At 36.8% G+C, this 21,079-nt stretch overlaps 1 protein-coding gene across 1 annotated transcript in view; it reads right to left on the bottom strand.

Annotated features, from left to right (window-relative positions):
• Positions 1 to 4,012: 4,012 nt before the first annotated feature.
• TRPV5 (transient receptor potential cation channel subfamily V member 5) overlaps positions 4,013 to 21,079 on the bottom strand; it is a gene marked incomplete at its 5' end in the record, with an annotated part of 30,606 nt that continues 13,539 nt past the window's right edge. The window contains 13 exons of the mRNA XM_081944882.1: positions 4,013 to 4,838; positions 6,039 to 6,145; positions 8,159 to 8,427; positions 9,703 to 9,769; positions 10,363 to 10,528; positions 10,972 to 11,048; positions 12,289 to 12,375; positions 13,062 to 13,274; positions 16,764 to 16,910; positions 17,836 to 18,011; positions 18,229 to 18,327; positions 19,086 to 19,226; positions 20,546 to 20,668. Coding sequence (XP_081801008.1) covers positions 4,565 to 4,838; positions 6,039 to 6,145; positions 8,159 to 8,427; positions 9,703 to 9,769; positions 10,363 to 10,528; positions 10,972 to 11,048; positions 12,289 to 12,375; positions 13,062 to 13,274; positions 16,764 to 16,910; positions 17,836 to 18,011; positions 18,229 to 18,327; positions 19,086 to 19,226; positions 20,546 to 20,668 — 1,946 coding nt within the window. The 3' untranslated portion in view covers positions 4,013 to 4,564. The remainder of the gene's footprint in view (positions 4,839 to 6,038; positions 6,146 to 8,158; positions 8,428 to 9,702; positions 9,770 to 10,362; positions 10,529 to 10,971; positions 11,049 to 12,288; positions 12,376 to 13,061; positions 13,275 to 16,763; positions 16,911 to 17,835; positions 18,012 to 18,228; positions 18,328 to 19,085; positions 19,227 to 20,545; positions 20,669 to 21,079) is intronic.

The following is a 21,079-nucleotide window of genomic DNA, read 5'->3' on the forward strand; positions in this document are numbered from 1 at the left end:
TAAGAAGGTTCCACTCATTACTTGTCTTGCCTTCAGGTGCCCTCAAGGATAAATCAATCCTCTCTATTTTGTGACAGCCCCTCAAAAAACAGTTGCCATCCCTCCCTCCCTCCTTCTCTTTGATACCTACATTCTTCAACTGTTCATAGGATTTAGCTTCCAGACCCTTTATCATCTTTGTTGCTCTTTGCACACTTTCCAGAGGCCCAACATCTTTTTTGAACCGTGGCGACCAGAACTATATGCTGCATTCTAAGTATAGTCTTACCACCACAGTGTAAAGTGGTACTATCACTTCTCATTGTCTTGACTCTATCCCCCTGTTGATGCAGCCTAGGACTGCAATGGCTTTTTGGCAGCTTGTAGCACACTGCTGGCTTATTAGGTGATCCACTAGGGCAGTGCCAAAATTGTGTGCGCATGCGCCATTGCCCCCACTCAATTATCCTTGCCCACCCGCACATGCATGCGTGACACCCCTGCGCATGCGCACATGACCCCTCCCCAGGCTCCGGAAGCTTTCCAGAAGCTTAAGGAGGGTGAAAACAGCCACCTCCACCCCCCTGGAGCCCCTCCAGAAGCCGGAAATGGATAGTTTCCAAACTTCTAATTGGCCTTTGGGGCAGTTTTCCGCCCTCCCCAGCCTCCTGAGGTCTTTTTAAAACTGGGGATGGTGAAAACAGCCTCCCAAGGTCCTCCGGAAGAGTGAAAAATTATCTGAGCCGACAGCTAGTGTGCCATCAAATATGGCTCCAAGTGCCCCATGTGGCATGCATGCCATAGGTTCACCATCACGGCACTAGATTCATCTAACAGTTATGGCTGTTGAGCTAGGCACTGCCTGTTTTATACAAACACATTTTTCCTGTCTAAAGTACAGGACCTTACTTTTCTCACCACTGAACTGCCTTTTGTTTGCTTGGGCCCAATGTGCAGGTTTATCAAGATCCTTCTAAATCTTGAGTCTGTCTTCCCAGGTGCTAGCAATTCCCCCCAGCTTCATGTCACCTGCAAATTTGACGAGTTTCCCTTCTATCCCCTCACATTGATATAAAGATGTTGAAGAGTACTGGGCCCAAGACTCATCCTTGAGGTACCCTTCTGCATGTTTCCCTCCATTAGATGTAGCTCCATTGGGGTCTATCCAGAGTTCAGTAGGTCAGCCAATTATAAATCAATCTGATGGTGGTACTGCCTACTCCACGTTGTTCTCTCTTACCAAGAAGTAGGTTGTGGTCAAATGCCTTGCTGAAGTCCAAGTACACTACATTCACAGCATTTTGCTGATCCATTAATTTATTTAGTCAAAAAAGATAATAAGGCTGGCCTGATATAATGTTTTTAACAACCCATGCTGGCTTCTAGTAATCATCTTGTTTGTTTCTAGGTGCTATCCTATCCTCCACTTCACTTTCCCTCAGAAAGTACTCAGATGTGTTTGGCTATTAAGATGCTTCAAATCTCACGTGTGAAACTGTGAGAAAGCTTGTTCTTCAAGTCACACCATTAAAATATATACATATACTCACACACACACACACACACACAAAAAAAAAAACCCCACAATTGCACCATACAGAAAACATTGGATAAAGAGCTAAGATTCAACATGAGATTTATATTTAAAATGTACATATTGCTAAAAATTATGATGTAACATATATACAAATAGATAGCTATTTCTAAAGAGCTTAAATACACTGGGCTTTTTCATTGTTATTAGTGGCATTCCGAATACGCCCTAGCTTAGTTGTAAAGTTCAATCAATTGAAGATTTTGAAATGGCTTGTGCAACATAGCAAAGTCTTTGGAAAATTGCTAATTCCTTAGGAATCAAATTATATGTGAAATCTTAACGTGATGGTTGTAACTTTCTAATTTAGACCGCAACATGTTTTGTAGTATAAAATTATAAATTTATTTTGATTGAATCTCAAATTTTATTAAATGCTTTCAGCAAAATGTAAAAAAAAATGTCTACATTAATATGACACAAGAGTAAGAAAGTGCAACTTCAAACAAAATGAACTCAGAAAAACCATTCTACAAATTAAAACAATTGTTTGTACTTATATTAGCTTAATTCACTATAAATGATTAAACCGTTGTGAGCAAAAGAGATTAACAATATGTTCCCTTTAGACTCATCTCCCGAGAGCTAGGGATAGTTAAAACAATAGTTCCTCTAAGGCAAATCTTGATAAGCTTCAAAAGATTTACAATGTGATTTATATTCATATCTTTCTACTTACTTCAATAAATCATATTTCCATATAAAAAACGGAAGCCTGAAATTTAGCTCAAAGCTGCTCTTAATTTGCATTACATTGGACATGTTCTGCCTTAATTTAAGATCTCAGCTCAATGTGCCGGTTCTTCTGGATTATGTTATTTTCGAATTGATGGCTGCCTTACTTTAAAAAAAAAAATCACCACTGATAAAATCCTATATCTCCAAAGGCTGAATGATAGAAAGAAGACTGAGCTGAAACTATGTATTTTATTCGTTAGGCAGCAAGGTTATATTTCAATTAATGAATATTCTAAAACATAATTTCCTGGCAGAATCCAGGAAAAAAGACCAATGCCACTGCCCCAAATATCCTGGTACCCCATTAATTACATCATAGATGAAGTGAGCCATGGTGCAGGTCTTTGTCTAGCCATGCAATCCTTGGTGGTCTCTGAGCTTGGTTGTTTGCTTCTTTTATTTTTTTTTATTGTTTCATAGTTGTTTTATTAGCAGACTGGGTAACATCTTCAGTGCCTGTCCAATCATTTCTTGTCCAAATCAATGTCCAAACTAATTCAAGTCCTTGTCTAATCACTTGGAGAAACTATAAGATCTGTGCCAGCTAGAGAAATTACTAAACTACAAATAACCCCCTAAGGAATTTCTTTAGCTAATACTTCATTTGAGAGAATATGAAATCAGAATATTAAGGCATGAAATTATCTTTCAAACACCCTAAAACATCATAGATCAGTTTTATACATGTGCAAATTGTATTTTCACAGACATATAGTGCAAAATTCTACAAAGGAAATACATATAACCATAAGTAATCAAGACTAGTTCAGTTCATCACAGTGATATGACAAATCTCCAACTTCAACTTGAAGAGGTAGCTTCTGAACTTCATCCTTGGGTAAAAAAGTTCCTCCTGATTTCTTCTTTAGAAATCCTTCCCTCGCCCCAAGTCTGAGTTCAGAGTGGTTCAGAGGAGGCAGAGAGGCATCTTCTGGGTTTGAAACCAATTTAAGTGGCACCTTCCCAATCCAACATTTAATTGGCCTCTGAAGGTATGTCTGAGAACGCACTCATAGTTTTCTTTTCTCAAGCTCAACCAAGGGCAAGATCATTCGTAGCAGGCAGAAATCCTTCAAGAACCCTTGGCCATTGTGACAAACCTTAAAATACAGCGGGAAATTCCTGAGTTGCCAGACATCTGTGCATAGAAAATGCATTTTTGTTATGGAATGAGAATCTAGCCAGCTTATTCTTGAAGGCCAGAGCCAAATTCGGGCAATAGTAGATCAAGCAGGAATCAGACTATCAATGCCTGAAAACTGTCTGCATCATTCTTTGATGCGACATAGTTCAGGTCAGTATACAAAGGCAATTGAAAGGCAAATATGACCAGCTAGAACAGTCTCTCACTGCTCCTGCTACAAAGGAATTTTCCACTCAGGTGCTGGAAAGACAATAAGTCATTAATTTGCTTTAAGTGATGAAATATTGGCTTTTTCCTTCTGGAGTAAAGTTTCAAGTGATAGCTAAAGATAAATTAATGAAGCACCTGCTTTGTTTCACTTTATATTTGGAAAGATGATCTTTTCAAGTTGGATCTGTAGGAAAGGCCATCTCTGAACCATCACTTTGGAAGTAGAGACTGTGAAAAAAACCCTTTGAAACATTTCACTTAAATTAATTGCAGTTATTTTTGGCTGAGTAAAAGTGTTTAGTATTACTTTGTATTCTACCTTAAACAAATCTGGATGTCTTCTCAAGGAAACACAATACTTTTGGGAAGTTCACCTACTAAGGTGACTTAAAGTTAGGGTTCAAGTTAATTAGGGTTTTATTTTTAGATTTCCTCGAAGCAAAATTCTGGTCCTGTATAATAACTGTCAAACAGGTCAAGGGTTGGTCAAAACATTGATTCCAAGCCAGCAAGAATAAACAGAGGAGGCTGTATATTAATACAATTACATTTGTAAACCTTTTTGTTATTCCTCTCCCCAAGGGAAACATTAGTGGAATTCAATTCAGCCAAGAAAAGAAATCCTATCATATTGACTACAAAACTTGTACCTGGGATAAAATTCCATGTCACCTATTTAACTTAAAGTGCACTGGAGTCCTATATAAAAAAACCAGTAACTTTTTTTCAGTCCTTTTGGTGGAACAATGGGAAAGCAACAAAATGATGCTCCATTACAAGGGAAGTTTAAGATTCATCCTGAATCCTGATGTCACTGCCCCCAGATCCCACCAACTACTGGAAGAATTTGTGAAGCAGCACAAAGCACCAGTAATGTGACCAGTCATTCAAGAGGCATATCAGACGTGATAGATCTCTTCTTCCAAAGCATGATTGACTTCCCCACGAAGGTGGCTGAAGGTGTTGTTCCTCAGGATTTGCCAACCACGGTGGAAGCTACTTAGAGTGGTGCTTCGTGAGACAGATGGAGATGGAGTTTCTTTCTTGAATTGGAAAGGTTCAGGTTGGCATAGTTTCCCAGAATACTTATCAAAAACCTCTTTGTCTTGGTTTCTAAATGCCTCTGCATAGCGTAACATCTTGTGCTTGCTGATATCCAGACGCTCTTCCACCCTGCGGAAAGGAGAGCAAATAAACGTAATGACTTATTTGTTTATTTTAGAGACCACCCAATTCCAGGTGACCCTAAGGGGCTTACATTATAAAATAAAGACAGGAAGTAATGGGGAAAAAATCCTAAAAGAACAAATGCCACACACTGCCCACTAAAAACATCATGAAACTAACATGCCAGGTTTAGCCAAGATTCCTCATTATGAAAACAGGTTCAAGGCCAAAACTAATCAATTTAACTCTCCTACAAGCATTAGACGCAACAGCCAGATTCCAGATTCCGCTGCGATTGATAAAGCTCTCGTATTATTTATCTCTCCAGGCTTTGAGCCACAAAAATTCTGGTTTGAACCAAGGACTCAGTTTTGATAACACAGGAATGGGTGTACACCTGGCTGTAGGGCATGTAAATCTGGACTTGGTAATAGTTAGGCAACTTGAATCCCGCAAAGTAGAAAGCAGTAATAGAATTACTGGACCGGGTTTGTATTATTATCCTTTGACTTCACATTTGAGTGCCAATCTCAGATTCTGTCCTTAGTTAGAAAACATAATTTCCAAATTGATATTTGCAAATTAGAAACAAAAAGCCTGTGTCTAAAAAGCTGGATATCAATTTAGCAGGAATTAAACAGGCTAGTTTTCTGTATCTGCTTGGTATAAACAGCTTTTTATGTTCTTATATACAAGTGTCTAGATATATTTTAACTACCGCATTTTTCGGAGTATAAGACGCACCGGAGTATAAGACGCACCAAGGTTTTGAAGAGGCAATTTTTTTTAAAAAAAAGTTTTTGCACTCTGCAAAACTCCCTCAAAAAAAGGGCATGAATAGCCTTTATGCGGCTTGTAAAGTGTTCGGGGGGGGGGGGGGAACGAGCAAAAAAAGAGCATTAGGAAGCTTATAGAGTGCTCCTGGGGGCTGGGTGGGGGGCAAAATTCTTGCTCATTTCTGCCCTCCTCAGTCCCCAGGAGATCTCTGAAAGTCTTCTACAGGCTCTGCATGGCCATTCTGGTGAAGGGGCAGGGTTTCAGGAGGCACAAAAAGGGCTGTATTCAGTGTATAAGACGCACCCAGATTTTCAGCCTCTTTTTTGAGGGAAAAAGGTGTGTCTTATAATCCGAAAAATACAGTAATTGTATTACCTATACTGGAGACTATTCCTGTAGGCCATACACAACTAGGTAAAAGGAGTTCACCTGAGAAACCACTTGTCTCCTAACCCGTACTCTTGGCCACAAATACCAGACCGAGGCCAAAGACATCGCGGGAGTTTCCGTTCAAGCATGACCGTAGTAGCAACAACCTGCACGAAAGCAAACAGATTAGTTCAATCATGCCACAAAACCAGGTAAACGTTTGTATTCAAAAACAAAATAGAAAATTGTTCAAATACATCATTAGGTTTATAAGAATTCACTAAGTGGAACCAAAGTGGGGGGGAAAAGACCCATACAAATGGGACCAGACACCAAATCAAAAGCAACCATCTATTTTACAGTGCAATCTTCTGCTACAGTTAGAGATAGACAAGTACTCAAGATGGTTCATTTGGGAGTCTTTTTTTTCATGCTCTATAAGGGTAATAGAGTGCTATTGCTCTGGGTTGTCTTAGCATGTGCACTGTGCTACTGTACTATTTAGCTGTCAGGTTGCCAAATGGAAAAATTAGGTTGCCTTGATATTTGAGATTTACAATGGGTACCAAGGGCAAAATGTATACATTGCTCATGTGCATTCGGTAGATTGTGTGTGTGTGTGTGTGTGTGTGTAACCCACTGAAATATGTTTTTCCTTTGTTAATGCTGTTCATAGGTTGCGTTGACATTAATTTATTTATCTTGCTTCCTTTCTTGAATCATTTCTGTGGCTGTTTGTGCAAGGGAGTCAGAGCCTGCACAGTGATGCTTAATAGGTGATTCTGTTAGGTGCTAGGAGAGGGTTTTTCTTAAAAAAAAATTAAGTGGCCAATTTTGCTGTAGCCTTGATGATAGGCACTCGGCGTGAATTACTCTGCTATCTAAATGAGTGTTTCCAAGATGAAAACTACGGGGTAGAAGAGCTTGCTTTGAGTGTCTTTGTTCCTTATAGTAGAACTGATTATTGGTTTTTGAGCACAGCCCTCTTAAACATACTGATAGAACATTCTTATAAAAAGTGTTTCATCTTCTCAAAACAATTTCTCCCCTTTCATGCATAGGACAAGAAATCAAATGATTTCAAACTGTTCAAATTGTTCAAATCAAACAATTCTCCATATTTAGAGGGGAAACCCATTTTTTTGGGGGGGGGCAGATTAGGTGGGGAGGAAGGTAGATTAGACTTTATTTTCTGGATAGTTAATTAATCTGTAGCAGAAAAGAATTTGACTGACAGAGCATGCTACCACATGAAGTGGCATTTGCAGTTTGTAGAGTACAACGTGGACACAGCATTCCTGCATTGGCAGGAATGAGAAAAAGGATATGGGGGAATAATCACAGTTGCATGTAAGTATCTTTCAAATTGTTGTACCTTATTTTTAACTATTGAAAAATAACCTCAACATTACATTGTGTTGTTATGAGCAATTCGAAAAGACTTTCCAGCTATTAAAACTGCACATTACCTATAATCAAAAGGGAAAATGGATTTGAATGTGATATAACATGTTTACATAGAGGTGAATCCCACCAGGTTTGTTGTGAGCTTAATGTTTTACACAGGTTACAGCCTTGATTCTAGAAACGAATTGTGAGGCCTTTAGATTGTCTCTGGACTCAGTTCTTTAAACATGAGTACACTGTCATTTCTTCCTTCACTAGCCATGCACAGCAGATCTGAATCCTTAAATTTTTCATTCCTATCTGCAAGCTTGTATGCTGAAAAGTATGCATTCATTAAATGAACTGGAAAGAATTAGAATTACAGATTAATTTAGCAGCTGCTTCTAGCTGAGTGTGATGATGGTATTGTCAATAGTGGAAAATATAATTATTTAGAAAGAGTTAACATTAAATTAGCACCCAGCTAACAGTAGTGAAATCGATAACAAAACTTTACAGCAAAAGGGCATATCAGTATTATAATTTTATCTTAACGTAGACTAGTTTATTTAATTGTTATTATTTCTTCCAAATATACTGTATTGGAAAATTATAAAAAGATAATTCTGGGACACTTCAGTTCCTTTTAGAGTCACAAATCCCAGAAATGCTTCATCGGGAACCATGGCAACTAAATCAGTTGTAAAGTGATCTAAATTTCCACTGCACACATGTCCAAAGCAGCAAAAATAGATGACTTCTCAACAGACTGCACTGCAGGACTATAATCTCACCTGCGCTCGCCAAAGCTCATCCCGTTCATTGGCTACTCTCCAATGAGTGTCACCCATCATGGCAATGAGCAGGTTGAGCATCAGCAAAGCAGCAATGATAGCGAAAGCAGCATACACCACACAGAACACGAATGGAAGATCCACATCATAGTTGGCTGGTCCATCTATGATGGTAAGGAAGAGCTCAAACGTACTGAAGAGAGACATGGGATAATTATAGAATTGTCCCAGATTGCTTGGATTTTCTGTCTGAAAGATGATGTAGAAAGCTGTTGATGAGAAACAAAAACGAGCAGTCAGCTACACATACATAGTATATACACTCACACACCTAGAACCAGATAATGGCATCCTCATCTTATACTATTCCTTTCAACTACTCTGCCACAAGAATCTTAATTCCTTATCTGTCTTTCTGCTGAGGTTTTCTCCATGAGTTTACTTGTCCTGAAGGTTAATAGACTCTCTTAATTCTCATGAAAAATCTAAGGCTGGCATGTAAATTCTTTTCTTCTCTTCCATAACGTGAATAACTGGATGCTGATATTCAATGCTACGGAAGTCCCACAAAAGCAGATGAGAAGCAGGCAATTTTAAACATGGGTAAACCATCATCTAAAACAGTGGTTCTCAACCTTCCCAATGCCACAACCCTTTAATACAGTTCCTCATGTTGTGGTAACCCCAACCATCAAATTGGTGTCTTGGTTCCTAAGACCATCGAAAATATGTGTTTTCGAATGGTCTTAGGCGACCCCTGTGAAAGGGTCATTCGACCCCCAAAGGGGTCCCGACCCACAGGTTGAGAACCGCTGACCTAAAAGCCATTATTTTAGACTTTGTATCTTAAGAACATTCTGTTCTTAAAAGGTTGCACAAGAAACCTCAGTACATTTCCTATAGACTTTCCAAACATAAGACTCATGCTAGATTAGAGCAAAGGATCTGTTCTTCTCAGTTTTAACAATGGCCATAAGACTGACAACAATTTATTCTGCTATTTATTCCTCCATTTCTTCCACTAATATTTAGGAGCACGTTGCCCCCAAATTATAACGCATTTTGGATGAATTCCTTTTAACAAGGGCTACCAACAGACTGATAACAATATTTCCTGCTATTTATTCCTCCATTTTTCCAATAATATTTAGGCGGATACTGCCTCCCTCTCCAAATTATAAGCATTTTGTTTGAAGAAGACACCAGTCAATATTGCTAAGCTGGTATACTGGTGAATGTGTTCAGTCACATTCACTGAACATATGTCCAGCACTCCCACGTGCATGACAGTGAAAACTCACCATTGAATACCAAATAATTTATGTTTTAGATTATCTGCTAATATTGATTTCTTGCTATGGCACTCCTTAAAATCCCAGAGTTTTTAGGAAAGCCATTGCTAATACAAAAACATGGGTACATTTTTTTTTAAAAAACTGGAAATGTAGGGGATTTTTTTCCCCGCTGGAGAAATGATTCTCAGACTGCACATGCAAAGAATACTGGAATAATCTTGGAAGTTCACATCTTCCTTTAGAGCTCACCTGAGGCAAAGCCAAATATGACAACAGCCATTAGACCACAAAAACGTATAAGGTCACCAAATATCATCTGTAGGTAAGATAAAACAATAATGTTATTACGTCTAACTTTTCTCCAGCTCTCCTTTGCCCACTATTGTCTGACCTTTAACTTCTCAGTTCCAATTATTAGAAAAGGTGTACTTCTGAGAAAAATTCAACTAGCTCTCAATTTACAACCAGTCATTTAACAACTATTCAAAATTACACTGGACCTACCCAAAAGCTACTTAGAACCCTTGAAGTTACAATAGACACACACACCCTTGCAGTCATGTGAATGCGTTTTGGCTGCTCAGCAACCAGTTCGGCTTTATGGCCATTTGCAGCATTCCTTGCCATTGTGACAGATATTGTGACATTTCTTGCGAATTTCTGGTGTTGAATTCCAGTTTCTGACAAACCCCCACCCACCCACTAGGGGAAATTGATTGGTTTAATCACTGCGGCATTTGCTTAACAACTACCACACAAACTATTGCAAAATTGATTCAGTCATGCAATGACTTGACTTATGACTGCATCACATCCGTTAATTGTAGGCTCACTTATAGTTGTAAATTGAGGACTACCTGTGGAATTCTTTCTCAGTTTGACTTCAGTTTTTAGCTTCACTTTCCTTACCTTCTGTATCATGATGGTGAAAGGCCCAAGCATCTGAAATCCTCGTGCAAAGTACATGACGTTGCACCAGCCCAACACCAGGGCAAAGGATAATGGGACCACTTCTCCTTCTGTGCTGGTCAGTCGCATTACCATGGCTATCAGTATCACACAGGCATATGTGATGCTGTAAATGGAAAATATAACTAAGTGAGAATGAGTAATTAATACAACATAAAATTAATGAAGACAGAATTGAGCCCTAAACATACATGAGCAGACAATACATGTAAATATATGGTCATGTGCATTCATAGAAAATTATGTCTCTTTGTTCCCTTTTGCTGGAACAAGGCATTTCTTGTGAAAAATTGTTTGTTGTCAATTTTAATGCATCTCAAGTTGAAAGATCTGAGGAATTTCAATTTTTTTCAGGAGATTCAGCAGTCAACCCCCACCAGACAGAACATAAACAGATGTTAAGAGAGACAAATTTGCAAAGAAAGAAATCTAGATTTGAAGCAAATAGAAGTGGAAGAGAAAAATGGTGAAAGGAAAATCACAATGGCAGAGTATATGTAAGGGGGGGGGGGAAGAGTATTTGTGAGTTTTGGAACTGTAGAATCTCACATTATTATGTGAAAAGGTCCTCCCAGGATGGTTTGTCCAAAGTACTTTGTGGCTCCAACTCTTAGAATATCTGGAATCTATTAAAAAATGAAATATGTATCAAACGTTTATAACCAACTGAGGACTGAATTCACCAATGTGCTGAGTCTACCTCTAGAAATTGAATCAACAGTACAGAGAGTTCAGAACGTATTTTGTGCCCAAGTCAAGGGGAAAAAAACAGAGAAAAACAAGCCGTTATGAGGACAATGCTGTTAATTGTCCCTATGATCACAATTGAGCTAAAAATTTCTGTTGTTAAGTGAGACATTTGTTAAGTGAGTTTTGCCCCATTTTATGACCTTCCTTACCATGGTTGTTAAATGAAGCACTAAGTTAGTAACCCAGTTGTTAACTGAATCTGGCTTCCCTGTTGACTTTGCTTGTCAGAAGGTCATAAAAAGTGATCACATGACCTTGGGACATACCAACGGTCATAATATGAACCAGTTACCAAGCATCTAAATTTTGATCCTTATGATCATGGGAATGCTACAAAGGACATAATTGTGAAAAAACGTTCATAAGTCACATTTTTTCAGTGCCGCGGTAACTGAATGGTAACTAAACAAACTATTGTAAGTCGGGGACTACCTGTACTTGACATGATTTTATAAAGGGAAACCTATGCACTGCAACTATCAGCAATCAAAAATGTCACCTGCTTTTCACTAGTAGCAACACCTTGATAAGTCAACAATCTAAACCAATTCTTGTTAGAGTAGTAATGTTGCAGAATAAAGACGTTCAAAAATATTTTAATATTAATGATTAAACAAGCAAAATGTGAAAAGATGTTAAAATGCTCCAAACAGGGTACAATTTAAAATATAAAATGCCGTAAGCCTGTAAAATTTAGTAAGACAGGGATTTAAAGAAGTGAATTCAAATTGTAATATTGATCAATTATTTTATTACAGTATATGCAGGTCCTGCTAAACAATTACTGGCTATATTAATCCACAATCAGCTCATCTGTATTTACTTTAACTATTTCCAAAACAAAAAATTAACTCGGGATACTTCCCAACAGGCAAGTCAGAAGTAATTAATTAATTAAATTTATTTATTTATTTGATTTCTAGACCGCCCCCTCTCCCCGAAGGGACTCGGAAGCATATGTAGCATCATGTTTTTCAAGACAATGATATTGATTTCAGATAACATATGATAGCTTAGGCATACAGTGTCTCTCGATTGGCAGATAGAACTGCCAATCTGATGTTGGTAAATTTTAATGAAGATCAGTTTAATGGAACTTGATTCTTTTGTCCTTACCTCTAGGAGTAAAATTGCCATGGCTCCAATCACTGTGATTAACTCTCCCACAAGCCTGAGTTGATCCTCGTATGTCAGATATGATTCCTAAAAACAGGAAAGTATCCTAGTTAAGGAGATGATAAGAGATCTGAAAAATCTGGAACTGGTGTCATCAAGACGTTTACTTTATTTAGTGTAGTATAATTTAATTATTTCTCTTTTGGCAGTATTGATTTGATAGTGAAACGGTTATTGGAAAGATGAGCCAAAGGATGACTTTGCAACAAGTAACATTCATTACCAAATCTTTCCTGAACATAGAAACCAAATACTGTAGGCCAGTGAAAAAACAAGAGTAGAATATTTCCCTTGGTACTTTGCTTTTATAGCAGGGAGTTTTGTAAAGAAATGCTAATTTCCATTTACAGACTGAAGAGAATACAGTTGAATACAAGGAAAGATCTTTCATTTTTTAATCTTCCATCTAAGAAATGTGGATTATTTGTCCTTGGATCAGATGAGAATGACTCATTCAAGAGAGCCTAGTGAAAGCCAGAGCCTTGCTGGCAAATTCAGTGATTTTTCTTCTTCTTATCTTTAAGCTGTTCTCACAATTGTGGCAGCCTTTTTCTTCACGGCCTCTTGGAGCACTTTCAAAAAGAGGTTTTGCAAAGTTTAACATTTTATTTAACTTGGTTGTTGATTCTTCTGCGCTGCATTATGAAAACAGTTATTTTACAATTTGCCTACATTCACAGAGAAACCTGTAGTTAGTTATACACCAAATATACCTGCAATGTTTTCTGCACAATGATGGTGTTATCCCGCTCATCTGTTTGATTCTCTGAGCGACTTTTCAGTGGTCTATAAACGCAGCACATGGTGAAGCAAATCATATAGAGGACATAAAACAGAGCCAGGAAACAGAAATAAGGACGCCCGTATGTACTCCACTTCAGGTTCACAAGTTCCTTCACAGGAGTAATATCTAGTATACGGCGAGCCTGGAAAGAAGAGGCAGGAGGAAAAAAAAACCTGGGAATTAACTCTAAAAGTCCCCATTATTTCAAAAATTAGCCACTGGTGTGGTCCTAATAAAATATTCTTACAAGTGTATCTTAATTTTATATATTGGTGGCACTTATATACTTTCTTTCACAAAGAACTGCAAGGCAGCATTCCAAGAAAAATAAAAATAAGATTAAAAACAGGAGAAAGACATGTGAACTTTCAAAAGAAAGGGTATTCCTTACTTGGAGAGCAGTTAGAGGGGGGGGAGCTCTTCACGTACTCCTGAGAAAACTATGCATCTTCTTTCAAAAGGCCTCTACTCCATAATCAGCAGATTTATAACATTGTTCTATGTTCCTCATTCGTCAGGCACTCTCACTGTTTTATTTAACTTAATATATATTTTAAGGTCTCTCCCTCTGTTCAAATCAACTGCTTGACTATATGTTGCATTGATTAGCCAATGATAAATGAGGGGATTTTTTAAAAGAATCAAATACTTTATTTGATCAAGTGTGGTTAGATACACAAGGAATCTGGCCTTTGATAAGATTAGATTGAGCAATCTTGGTAGGCCTGGGCCAGATAGCTAGCTCCTCTAAACTCTCACAATTTATTTAAAAGATTAGATACAATTTATGTCCTGTGTCTCCCTCTGTCCCTGCCTCCCAATCAGAATTTATTCTTATTATTTTCTTTTGCATTCAAATGTCTATCTATTTGTGTTTCAACTCATCTAACTTTCAAGATGGGTAATATTGTAGGGTCTGACATTTGTATATTGCAATCACGGATTACTTAGTATGATCCATTATTTTATTATCCCAGGTCTCCTGAATTCAGGGAAGGAAAACTAGTAGACCATTCATTTATATGGAATTGTTTACATTATAAATCGTGCCTACCCATGGCTATGAAATGAAACCTGAACTGCAAAGCTATGTTTTGCTCTGACCAATAAACAGAACCAGAAAGCCTAATTGAAAGGTATATTTTCTAATCACAGTTTGAAATCACAAATTATGTGACTATGTGTGATGTGCCATTATAATCAGAATGTTAAGTGGATGGATGATGCAAGTCATAGTATGACTTAGAATTATATGTGAATCATATAAATCCTTATATAACATGATTTGGTATGATGCTAGTATTAAACTTTTCATTCACCTTTTTCTGCATTAGAATTTTAGAATTAACTTTGATGCATCTTTAAAGAGAGATGATAAAATGTAAATGTACTTTTAACTGCTGCTAAGAAGTTTGGGAACCACTTCTATTTATTCTATTTTTCTTCTTTTCACTTTTTGAGTATTTTATTTCTCGTATGTTAAGCTTAAAATTTGTATTATTTTTCCTCTGATGAAAAACGTCTTTTAAAAATTATATATAAAAAGAATTTTAGGATTAATTTACTGCATTCTAAACTATGGATCAATATAACAGAAATTATTCACTGAACTCAGTTACACTTGTAAAATGTATATCATTTGCCTGATATAAGAAGAAGGGGTAAACTGATTCTATTTTAAACACACAAATTAATAAATCTGACTGCTTCCTTTAAAATATTAAAGAATATATGCTGCTAACTTCTCACATATGCTAAGGAATGATTTTTTTAAGCTGAGTTAAATATGATTTGAACTAAATGCAGTTACTTTTTTAATTATGTTTATGGTTCAATGAAGTCAAAAGTTGTCAAATGTCATATATAATCTTCACAAAAGTAAAATTGGAAATTGGTGTTGTAAAGTCAATGATGACCATAAGTTGTGTAAAAAAAAGAAACCCTTCCCATAGACCTCACAAGTTATTAAATTTAACATGATGACAGCCAGATAGCACATGCAAAATCCAGTAAGGTTAACAAGGTCTTAGTAGGCAAATAATGTATCTTTCCAGGACAATTGACCTATTTTGTCAGTTACAACCAGAGGTCGAAGAAACAATTACAAGGTGGCAAAGTTGACTAAAAATGGCTTACTAAAATTTGAGAACGCATAATCCTCATTGGTATCACCATCATGCCAGGAATTAAAACCAAGAACTTTTGAATTCGAAGTAAATTATCTATCTCTGAGCTACAGTCCTTGCCTTAAAACAAATAGAGGGGGCTACAATGCTTAAGTTATTACCAAACAAACTATAAAATAATGGCAGGATATAAATCTCTTCACCCTCTAGAGTTCCATGAAGACTTGTGAAGATTTTTCTATTTTGGGAATTACATTTCAGAGACTAAAACTCTTTACTGTACAGATGCATCTCTTGCATCCTTAAGTACAAGGCAAATTTGGAAAGTGATACAGGTGGGGGATGGAGGAACACAAGAAGGGACTTTTTGGCACAAGGTCAAAAGGTAAATTGCAACTTTGTAATGAGAAGTTAACCACAAGAAATAAATAAACTTGGTGTTTGTGTGTGCGTGTGCGTGTGTGTGTGTGAAATAAGGCTAAATAATGGAACGAATTCCAGATTAATCTTTATCATATCACTAACTCCATTACAGACAGTAATACTGTTAATGTTTTATATAGTTCCTGGGTCCTTAAATAAATCCTGCTTAATCATAGCCATCCAAGTTCCGTGGAACTCTGCAACCTAGCATTGGAAGAGACAGGTTCAAGTCCACATTGAGCTAGGGAACTGGGTGCACTGAGCCAGCCCTTGTTTTTCAGCCCAACCTACGTCAAAGGGTTGTTCTGGAGGAAAAAAATCAGGAGGAGGAAGCATTGTGTAAATCACCTTCAGCTCCAGGAAGAAAGCTGCTATATAAACAAAATGAACCAATTAACTATATTTTATTTGAAGGAAATTTTGAACTTTCTGAGATCATTTTCAGAGATGAATGAAAAATAGAAATTAGAAAACAAGTAGAAGCCTATGCAACAAATCAACTTTCTATAAATCAAAGAATCATATAGTGGGCTCTTCTAAATTGTTATTTTTTAAAACATCATTTAACATTCTGTAAATACAGGAGAAGCAAATTTTCAAATAGTTGATTTATGTTATGAATATTTTGACTACGGTCTAATTCTTTATTTGAATGAAAATATGTAACAAGAGTGAAGGAGATTTTGCTTATTCAGTCAAATTCTCCACCTGTTGTATTAGTAGTTACACAATTTGCATTGAAAGACTTTTCTCTTAAGACTGTGATGTAAATGTATTATCAGAATCTCGGCAACCTTTGCTTCTTCATCAGCTGGACAAAAACTTCAGAGACAATGCAATATACAGTATATGAACATCTAGGACAGGGGTGTCAAACTGGCAGCCCGCAGGTCAGATGAGTCACAAGCAGCCACACCCACCCCAGCTCCGCAAAGGGAAAAAATGTCATGAAATGTCACGTGATGGCAACGTGACGCTGTGAGTTTGACACCCATGATCTAGGAGAACATTCAGATTCCTTGTTCAATAATAGAAGCAGTCATCATTCTACAAAGATTAAAAGTATCTGAGCTCCATAGTACCTCTCTTTTCTTTGTTGATACAACAAGTTCCAAAAAAGATTGGTCTTCACCCCAGGAATCAATTTCTGTAAGGTCATAGAGAATAGTAGTAATAGGTCCCAAAGACCACATTATTTGTTTACGCTTTTGCAAGAGATGCTGGAACATCTGAAAAAGAAAAACAGCACAGGATTGTTTACATCAGATTGCTGATAAGATTCAGTACTAGAATGTATTAAATATGGTATTGCATTTCAAAATAATTCAACTCTGGATGTTGGAATTGGATGAAAGTGTAGAAATTCTGAAATACAGCCTGAATGGTTCAAAGAGCTATAAGCTTTTAGGATCCAGAACTTTATCCATCAGGATCCTGATTTTTCCATTAGGATCCTGATTAAAGGCACTGATCTAAAAACCAGGAGTCTGTTTTCTAGATCTACCAAAACTGTTAGTCTTGCTTTAGATATGAAGGCAATGATATGACCTTGAGCCAGTCATTCTGTCTCTCTTTAACCTCTAGGAACAAGGCAATAGCAAAATCATTTCTGAAAAACCATGCCTGAAGGGACCTAGTCCACATAGTTGCCAGGAGTCAAGATTGACTTGAAACAACACCCAAAAGAAAAAGAAAAATCACATTTCCAATTAAGACAAAGATGTTCATACTAAAAATAAATTTGAATTACAATTATATCAGAAAATCATCTGAAGGAAAAAGATTTGCTTACACTAGCATAAGTATCCTATTCACACTTAATATATATGAGACTTGGTTGTATATTTTCCTTCCATTCCTAGGTAAAACATGAAACACATAAATAGAACTTTAAATTTTCTTGCTTTGTATATAAAGAAATAAGGAGGATCTAAATTATGAGCCCAGCACCAAACTATAGTCCATAACAAGCCAAGATTTAACTTCTGAATCTGGCTTTTGGTCTAATTAGTATTTAATGTCAGGGAGTCCAATATAAATGTTTAGGACTTTTCTGAGGATAAAACAAGATATCAAAACTAATTATATTTTAAAAATTCTCCCTCCCCTCCCCCCAAAATATTCCCATAGAGATCAACTGGTCCATGTGCTCACCACAATGTTACCCTCAACTCCAGCCAGTTTGAATGGAGTAAGACCTTCATTGTTGGGAATCAAGTCTAACGCTTCCATGTTCCCTTCTTGTTTGTCATAGGAAAGGATGAGATTATACATCTGGCATGCAAATGTCCTGTTTGGCTGAAGAACTAGAATGTGAAGAACCGTGTTTCCTGGAGATGAAACAAACAAGAAGAAAAATAAAACACCCCAAAATTCCTAGGAATTAAAGATAACTATTAAAAATATATTAAATGCTGTCATATAATTGTACGTAAGCGCCAAGTGTTTGATTACTCAATGGTCTACCAAATTCAAACCAGGTATAGTTCCTCATTGTTTCTACCAAAAACAATCCATGTTGTTACAAGTTGACTGTAGGCATCTTACCTAGAGAATCTTGTGCCCTGATATCAGCTCCATTTTCGATTAATAGACGAACAATTTCCTCATTGCCCACAGAGGCTGCAAAAGATAAAACATGCTCCCCTATGGAAGAATATGTGAGGGAAAACAAAATTAAAACAAAGTTTCGGTAATGAAATACAAAAACTATTCTGAGACTCATAATTAGGGTTCACTATTTAGCTGATTCCATTTATGTTGGAGGATCAATGAATAAGTTGCCCTTGATTAATCAGTTTTCATTAATCAGTTTTCCTTTGTTTTGTACTTTTAGTATGGCAGCAGCTGCCTATTTAGGAAAGCCATGCCTCTGCATACATAATCTAAATAAAATAATCTGTTGGATCCAGACTAACTTTAGGGCTTATGGTAGTGGGATTGAAGATGTTATTTCAAGGACCCTTCTTTAATTGCATGTTGTCCTCAACTTTAAAAATTCAAATTAGGACATTCTTTGTAACTCAATAGTGGTTTGTTTCCAATTATAAAATGCTAAGAAACCAACCACCATTTTAGATTTGTTTTTCAAATGGGAATTTAGAAAGAACATCTTTCATATTCTGCAAAACTTCCCTAACTTACAAGATCCAATACAAAGTTCAAACACTCACATGGAAATGAAAGCCAAAGCTCCTGTATGATTAAATATTGATTCATCCCATTATGTTTACTCACTTGCAGATAAAACTACTCTAAGATTTCTGTACTAAAGTGACAGATCCAGCAGTAACAGGAGGGATAGAAAAGAACTTCTGAGTTAGCAGAGCTAACTCTGTGGAGCACTGACTTTCTTCTGCTAATCACGTTATCTCTGTCCTCTGGAGCAACCGATGGAATCATACCAAAATAGGAGCGATGTGAGGAGTTACGCCTGAAGAAGTGTCCTGTAGCTCGAGGAGTAGAAATGTGAGCCCTCTTCTTCAGCAGATGTTTCACTAAGTCAACATTTTGATTAACTGCTGCAATGTGGAGCGCTGTTTGTCCTGCAATTAATATTTTTAAAAATTCAAATTAGGGTATTCTTTGTAACCCAATAGTAGCTTTCTACAAATTATGGAATGCTAAGAAACCAGCCACCATTTTAGATTTGTTTTTCAACAGGGAATTTAGAAAGAACATCTTTCATACTCTTTCCTATCTTACAAGATCCAATACAAAGTTCAAACACTCAGATGGAAATGAAAGCCAAAGCTCCAGTTATACTAGATATGTCATTAATGACATCTGTGAATCCTATGATTAGGATTCCGCCTCTTTTAAATTCACTGTATCTGAGACTGTAGGTAGAATTAAGGGCTTTTTAAGCATTCCCTTCTTTACCATCTTCCCACTGAAAATCCACTTCCTAAAACGGTCACTCTTTGCTACAAAACATAGGACTTAGCAGCAAATTTCAACTCTGATGCTTTAGCTTTTCAGACAGTAAATAGTTCAGAAAAAAAGATAAAAATTCCCATTCTTACTACACACAAAACACTTTGTTCCTATTAACATTCATTCTGTTTTCTGATTTGAGATCATGAATATTTGCAGCAACAGCAAGTGTTACATCAAGTGTTAAATCGTGTGTTAGAATGTTTATTTATTAAACAATTTTTAAAATGTGTTTAATAAACTTACATCTAACTCACACATAGATGATTGCAGGTGGTTTACAACATTAAAAACCCACAACATAAAAACCCATTAACGCTTCCCACTGCTTGGCAGCAGCAACAGAGTCAAATATTCCACTGGATTGGCTCCATATTCTTTTGTGGTACCACGGCCGGTTGACAAAACCATGTCTTCATGGCCTTTCAGAAAAAATAACAGGCTGGGGGGTAATCATACCTTGGGGGGAATGATGTTCCATAAAGAAAAGAGCTATATCATTATGAGGCATCATAAGCTCCACTTCTAACATATTTTTGTATCATGTGACACAAGGATAAAAAAGCAGAGCTTATATCATAACATTGCTGTGGTGACACAGTGGTTAGAATGCAGTATTGCAGGCTAATTGTGCTGACTGCCAGCAGTTCGATTCTCACTGGCTCAAGGTTGACTCAGCCTACCATCTTTCCGAAGTTGGTAAAATGAGAACCCAGATTACTGAGGCAATATGCTTATTTTGTAAACAACTTAGAGGGGGCTATAAAGCACTATGAAGAGGTATATAAGTCTTATTGCTATTACATTATATGTCATTTGGGCATCGTACTTAGGTATGGAAGATCTCAATAACTATCTACATTTGCTATTGATCTAAACTTTAACATTTAAAGAAAAAATCCTAGATCAGCTCCTTAATAGCAATCACCTTCATAAAGTACTGATGTCATTTTCTCATTGATGAGTTCTGGAGCAACTTCCAGAAGAAAGTCAGCAGCCTCTGTACAATCATAAAGAGTGGCTACATGGAGAGCCGTCTCCCCAATCGCTCCTGCACAGAATAATAATAATTAAAAAAAGGTCACTTAACAATGAGTTTACAACCAAGCCTTGTTGTTGATTCAGACATGTGTCCCATACACATGAAAGATACACAAAAATACACGTTATCAACCCCAACAGCTAAATCGATCAACTACAGAATGAAAGCCTTTTTCTTGAGGGTTATGGACTATAAACTACCATATCGAACCAAATCATACCAATGTATGATCTGATTGCTTATTTAGCAACCTATGACTATCACTATGTGTTGTATCCTATGATTCTTGATGAATGTATTTTATTGGGTATTTTAATTGGGGATGTTTTTTTAGGGTTTCCATAGCATATTTATTTCTTGTACAGTCTCATCTCCTCCACCTAAATGTTTAGTATTTAATTGTTTTATATTATTTATATT

This window comes from Natrix helvetica (assembly GCF_964273705.1).
Source record: "Natrix helvetica genome assembly, chromosome: 2".
NCBI lineage: Eukaryota > Metazoa > Chordata > Lepidosauria > Squamata > Natricidae > Natrix > Natrix helvetica.